Raw genomic sequence first — 6,577 nt, forward strand, 5'->3', positions numbered from 1 at the left:
CTAGGTGTTGAACCAGCTCTCCAGGTCGGGGTAGAGGCGGCCTCGGGGCAGGCTGGGGTAGGCAGTGCAGATGGTGCAGAGCCGCTCCCTCCAGTCAGTGTAGAGCTTCACACTGAACTGCTTCTGCCAGGTGAAGAACTGCCGGTAGCGGCTGGGGGTCATGGTCTTTAGGAAGGTGGCCAGCTCTTCCAGGGAACCAAAGTCATCAACATGAATGAAGGAGTCTGCAGGGACAAACTGCTCATAGTTGGCCCGAGGAGGCCCCAGCACCACAGGAACGGTGCCAGCCACCAGTGAGTTCCTCCAGAGCTTCTCAGTGATGTAGTCCTGGTGGACAGAGTTCTCAAAGGCCAGGTAGAACTTGGATTTGGATGTTGTTGGCAAGAGGCAGTCCTTGCAAAGGGGCTTTTTGTTTGCTTTCCCATATATGTTCACGTGGAGGTACCTAGAGAGGTTTTTGTAGACTTCAGCTCTTTTCTGAGTCCTGTGGTAGTTGCTGATAACCCAGGACACCAAGTTGGTCTTCACGGGGATGTTCACAGTAGCTGACTGGTTGGGCACAAGCTTGCCGTAGGGGATGAAGATATCTGAATCCCGTCTGTAAGTCATCACCCAGTTGAAGGTCTGGTTCCATCCCGCAAGAGCTTTAGTGTTTGAGGGGGATTCCAGGGAGACCCACACCCAGTTCTGCCCTGGTGGCCTCTCCTTGGGCAGCCTGTCCCTGCCAGGCTGGAGCCGGGTGTGAGGGAACACCACCACATCTGCCCGGCCCAGGAGCTGCCTCTTCATGGTGAGCCAGCAGCCCACGATGCCATACAGCTCACGGCAAATGTCCCCGCTGATGTTGGGGACCTGCTTTGAGGGCCACTCCCATACCAGGACTACCAGTGGCTCCATGTGCTTGGAGGCTTTGCTGGAGACCTCAGAGGGGTGGAGGAAGCATTTCAGGTTCCAGAGGGTGGTTATGAACACCCCAGCGGTGACCACTGCCTTCACACCAGGCCGACCCCAGGGCAACCATGGCAGTGGTGATGCCCGGCGCATGCTACCAGGCTGATCCTTACCTTCTGGGGTGGCAGACCCCACACCTGGGAGAAAGGAGAGGCCACCAAGGGCCATCAGCTCAGCTTTGGGAGGGGGGTGGGGTTAAGGAGTGGTGGGGAGGTGATAAGGATGGAGGCAATGGAGAAAGGGCTTCTCCATGAAACCTGGGCCACAGAATCACCCCTGGCCCCTCTGCTGGCTCGTGGACCACCCAGGGTCCCCTCTGCATTTGGTGTCACACCATGGTGGGTTTTGTGTCAGCTTCCCACAGTCTCCAGTGTCCCCATCTCTGGGACAAGCAGGGATGCTGTCACAAGAGGGGCAGAGAACCCAGTGGGCAACAGATCCCTGTGTCCCCTCACCCCAACTACCTGGCACCATTCCCCATGACACACATGAGGGATGTGGTCCTTGGTACTTGCTCTGTGCCTCAGTTTCCACACCTGACTAACAGCCACAGTCTTGTTCCACCCTTCTTGCTTTGCCCAGGGCAGGTTGAGCCTGAAATGCAGCCAGCCTTGCCCCAACGAGCTCAAGAGAAAGATACCTAGGGATGTGCAGGATGGGCAAAGGGGGTTGCCCCAGAGTCCTGCCCAAATAACCCCACAGCAGGGCTCCATCTGCAAGCCAAGGTGTCCCAGGAGATGACTGTGAAATCTGAAACCTCACTCAGGGCCAGACCAGAGTGTTCTGCCCAAGAAGTGCCCCCTCACCCTAGCACACTCCTGCAGTGATGACAGTGCTCTCCTGGGCTTGGAATGGTCTCTGTGGCTTGGGATGCTCTCCCTGGCTTGGGGTGCCTTCGTGGTCTTGGAGTGCTTGGGAGAGAGGGCAAGGGGAGTTGCAGCAGGCTGGAAGCTGGCAGCCTTGGTGCCCCAAACATTCATAGATTATTTTTGGAGCGTCACAGATGGCCAATGCCCCACGGGCAGGGCAGTGCAGGCAAGGGCCACTTGGGGCTGCCCCTGGTGGGGCTCAGCCTGCAGACACACAGGAACCCTGGCTGTGAGATTCTCACCCTGCTATAGTGCCCATCTGCCATCTTGAACCCACCAGTGTTGCTGGTCCCAGGACATTCAGCATCTAAGGCTGTTTCCCTTCCCAGGGAACTTCTGAAAACCCAGCCAAGCCCCCTGCCAGTCAGAGCTGTGCTGGTTATTCCACAATTTTGGAGCCTCCTGGACAGCAGGGCCCTGCTTTTCCACCCCATCCACTGTAGCTTGGCTGAAAAATCCCCTCCCTGCCTTGGCCCACTCCTTCTGTCCTGCTAAAATACACAAGCTAAGTTTAGGCTTCAGAAAAACCTGGCACCTGAAGCGGGAAGGGCTGGAAAAGCTGTGCCAGCTCACTGCACTGCACACAGTGGCACCAGACCCCAGCAGCAGGGATGCTGCCCGCATTTTGAGGATGCCCTGGAAGGAGACACCCCGCTACAGCAGCCCCAGGAGCTAACTCCATTCCCAGCCCCTGTCCCCAAGTGCAGAGCCCAGACTCACCAGGGAAGGGCTGGTGCAGCAGTGTGCGAGGTGCCGGCACGCATCTGCCTGGGCAACTGCTGGTGCTGGGCTGGGGCACTCGAGGGCTTCCTCTTTTCTGTGGTTTTGCCTTGTCCCAGCCCCACAGCAGGTCCTTCCTGCTGCACGTGGCAGCTGGCACAGCCTGCTGACAGCAGTTCCCCGTGCCACACCACAGTGATGTGACCCATGTCTGGGTGTGTGCCTCAGAGGCAGGGGTGTGCCCACAGTGCCCCATGGCCAGGTGGGTGCCTCATGGCTTTGTGCACATCCCTTATCTCAGAGGGTGCCTTATAGGGGCATGCCCCATAGTAAGGTGGTTGTCCCATGGCTTGGTGGGTGCTACACGGCAGAGCACACACTCCATAGAGGTGTGGCTGGGTAGGTGCCCATGGCTGGTGCATGCCCTGTGACTGCCCCACGGCTGGGTGCGTGTCCTCTGGCTGGGTGCACGCCCCATGCCAGGGTGGGACACTGTAGCCCAGTACATGACCCATGGCAGGTGCTGCCCCATGGCAATGCCCTGGCACCCCCAGGAGAGGCTCCTGGTGCTGGTGCTGCTCTGTTGCTCCATCCCCTTGTGCTTCCTCTGTCTAGATTGTGGCTCCTCGGAGAAGGAGCATGTGGCCCCAGTGGGATTTCAGCTCCCCAGAGGGGTTTCTCACGTGCCAGGTTTGAAACTGAACTCAAAACATGGCTCCTTTCTGCCAAGACCTCTCCAGTCCCAGCTGCCAGCCACAGCGCTGATGCCCTGGCCCGGCTGCGGTTTTCCGTGGTCCCCATCCACTGTTTGCTGGTGGAGCCATGGCCATGTGGGGGGAAAACTCCCATGGAGGCTGTGCTGAGCCCATGGGGCAGCTCTGCTGGCTGGCAGCCTTGTGCCAAAGCACACCTCACAAACTAGAATTATTATTATTGAATGGATAAGGATAAGGAAAGGATAAGACAGGATGGAAGAGTTGGGGTTGTCTCCAGGGAGACCTTAGAGCACCTTCCAGTGCCTCAAGGGGCTCCAGGAAAGCTGGGGAGGGACTTTGGACAAGGACTTGTAGTGAGAGGGCAAGGGGGAATGGACTGAAACTGGAAAAGGGGAGATTAAGGTTAGACATTGGGACAAAATTCTTTATTGTGAGGGTGGTGATACAGTGGAACAGGCTGCCCAGGGAAGTTGTGGAGGCCCCATCCCTGGAAGTGTTCAAGACCAGGTTGGATGGGGCTTGGAGCAACCTGGTCTAGTGGGCGGTGTTCCTGCCAATGCAGGGGGGTTGAACTAGATGATCTTTAAAGTCTTTTCCAATTCAAACCATTCTATAATTCTATGATTGCTGGGTCTAGCTGCACACTCCCGGCATGTGCAGCCCCCTCTGAAACCACCTAGGAGCAGCCAGAGAGCTGCTCATTTGGCTACAGCTGGAACCAGGCACTTCCTCAGTGTTTGCTGCCACCCATGGTATAGCTGGAAGGGATGGAGGGTGGCATCCTCCCCAAAGCCTCAGCCTGGCATTGCCACCCAGCGCTGCCAGCTATTCACTCTTGGCTGGTGCTGGGAAGGATCTGCTGCCTTGCCCAGGTGTGTCTGCAGGGGGTCTGGAAGCCCTGCCTGCACTGCCAGAGGTGCGGGCCCGGCCCTGCCCTCAGCCTCACCAAGGTGCCACCCCAATCCGGTTGCAAACAGGATGCCAGCCCAACTTTGGCTCCCACTGATTTATCTCAAAAATAACAGCTAACCCGCCAGCAGCAGCCCTTTGGTGCTGCTAAGCCCTGGCAGCTGCCCTGCCCAGGATGTTTTGTGCCAAAAAGGGAAGCAGGCACATGAGCAACTTTGTGGGGTCTGCAGGGAGAGCTGCTTCCCATGCCCTGCTGTGGTCCAGCCCCTCTCCAGCTCTGGCCACACACCCAATTCTTTTATTTGCTGACACCACTGTCTGGGGACCAAGTCTCCCCCAAAGCCCTGGCAGGGGAAGAGACATGGGGAAACTGAAGCAGTGGCAAGGACGGGAGACCCGAGGCACATAGTAATGCACCTGCAGCTGGCAGAGGCACACAGAGGTGCCCCAAACTGTTCCCTCGGGGTCCCTGAGGTCGGTACCCTGCACTGCATCACAGCTCCTGCTGGCTGCCTGGATCCCAGGATCAAGGACAGCGCTGGCAGTAAAGCAAGGGGCCAGCAGCAGTGGGGCATGGCACTGTGCCACTGTGCTGGGGTGTAGCAGAGCTCTGTGGTTTCAGTGCCACCCTGGAGCCCTCAGAGGCCAACTGCTGCTCTGGGGCCCGATGCTTTTTCCTCCCCAGCCATGTTCCCTGTTTCCTGTTACCTTTTCTCACCCCCTTTCTGCATTTCTGTGTGGCTGAGAGCCCAGATATCCCTGCTGGCTGCAGGCAGTGCTCCCTGCCTGGCCAGAGCAGCGTTGTCTTCCCTGCTGTCCCTGTCCCCCCTGCACAGCGCTGGTGACTGGGGCTACGTGGGACAGGACTGTTCCCCTCCACAGAGGACAGCACTGGGAACAGTGTCCACCTACAGCCAGTGGATCTGGGCACCCTGACCCCCATGTGCCACAGAGGTGCCAGCACGGTGCTGGAGGCTCAAAGCCAGGCCAGTGGTCAGGGCTAGCTCTGCCCTAGTGTGGGGGTCAGAAGCCTCCAGTGCCCAGGGCCAGGCCATTGGACCACAGGTAATGCTAGATGGCACCAGTACAGGGCAGGGAGCTTCCTGTGGGTGGGTAGGTGCTGCCATCTGCAGAGGGTCCCACATAAATGGAGGAGCTTGGCCACCCTGTGAGGAAGTTCACTGAGAGGTGCTCAGGGGTCCATGGAGGAGATGGGCTACTGTCTCCCTGGGGCTGTGCTGCCCCATGGCACACTGCTGAGTCTCTCTGCTGGTCGCTTTTGGGATTTTATGGCCTGGTTTACCATGACATCACACCTCATCAGTATTTCAAAGCCAGAGAAATGCCATCAAACCTCAGGGTGACCCCAACTGCCCCCAGGTTTCTTCTGACAGTGGGGTGCAGGTATAAAAATCAGCCCTGGCCACCCCCTGCCCCATTCCTCTTGATGCCAGGCAGCACTGCTGCCCACACCCCTGCCTGCAAGCCCTGTAGCCCTTCCTAAACAGCTGTCCTCCTCAGGGCACAGAGCAGGGGCAGCACTGTGCCTCTCTTCCACTGTGTCAGCTGGGCATCCCTTGGCATAGTGTTTCACCCAGAAGTTTTTTGAATAATAGCATTTTGTGGCAGGACAAGGGGAGCTTTGTAAGTGCCAGGCAGCTGTCTCAAAGCCTGCCTGAAACAGTCACCCTTAGCAACAGCATTCAGGACTGGGGCAGCCAAAAGAGTTATTTACAGCTCCCAGCTCCATTTGGCCCTCAGAGCCTCGTGGAGAGAGAGATGGTTAGAGATAGGTGGAGGAAAGGGGTGGATGAAGGAGGGAGGGAGCTACAGACAACCAGGGGGGACAGAGGGACAGGTGGTGAAATACAGAGGACCAGAGGAATGGAAAGTGAGAAGGATGAGTGGGTGGGTGGGTGGATGAAAAAGGTGGAAAGAAGGAAGGAAGGATAAATGGAAGGAAGCAAGGCAGGGTGGAGACAGAGCTGACCTACTTCAATGCTTACTGCTGTTGAGGACACCCTTCCCAGCCTTGGAGACACAGCTGGGCTGTGGGTACAGCTCGTTGCAGATACACTGATCCCTTCCAACATGACATGTGGACATCCTGCTACTTGTCCATGGGATGGGTTGAGAAGGATCTGGGGGCAGCGGGTCCTGAGAAGGACAGGCAACAGCCAGCAAGTGGGGACAGCGAAGCCAGCCTCGCATGACACCTCCCTGGAGGGGCAATGATGGAGAAGAGGCTGGATTGAAGGGTGACCTCACCGTTGCTCTGGCTTCAACAGGAGCAGCTCCAGGGGCAGCTCCAGGGGACTGGGGGTTTCATGGGCCTGGGACAGAAGCCCCGTTCCCACACGGCCCGTAGCCGGGAGACGCAGGTCCCTACGGGCTCCGTGCCTCGGTTTCTCC

The 6,577-nt window shown here is 57.9% G+C and overlaps 1 protein-coding gene across 1 annotated transcript; it reads right to left on the minus strand.

Moving 5' to 3' along the window:
- Positions 1 to 1,044, minus strand: FUT7 (fucosyltransferase 7 (alpha (1,3) fucosyltransferase)). The gene has a single exon (XM_010007872.1). It carries the CDS (start codon positions 1,042 to 1,044, stop codon positions 1 to 3), a length of 1,044 nt encoding a protein of 347 aa, XP_010006174.1.
- Positions 1,045 to 6,577: the final 5,533 nt, after the last annotated feature.

Source organism: Chaetura pelagica, unplaced genomic scaffold (genome assembly GCF_000747805.2).
Source record: "Chaetura pelagica isolate M959 unplaced genomic scaffold, ChaPel_1.0 scaffold252, whole genome shotgun sequence".
Taxonomy (NCBI): Eukaryota; Metazoa; Chordata; class Aves; order Apodiformes; family Apodidae; genus Chaetura; species Chaetura pelagica.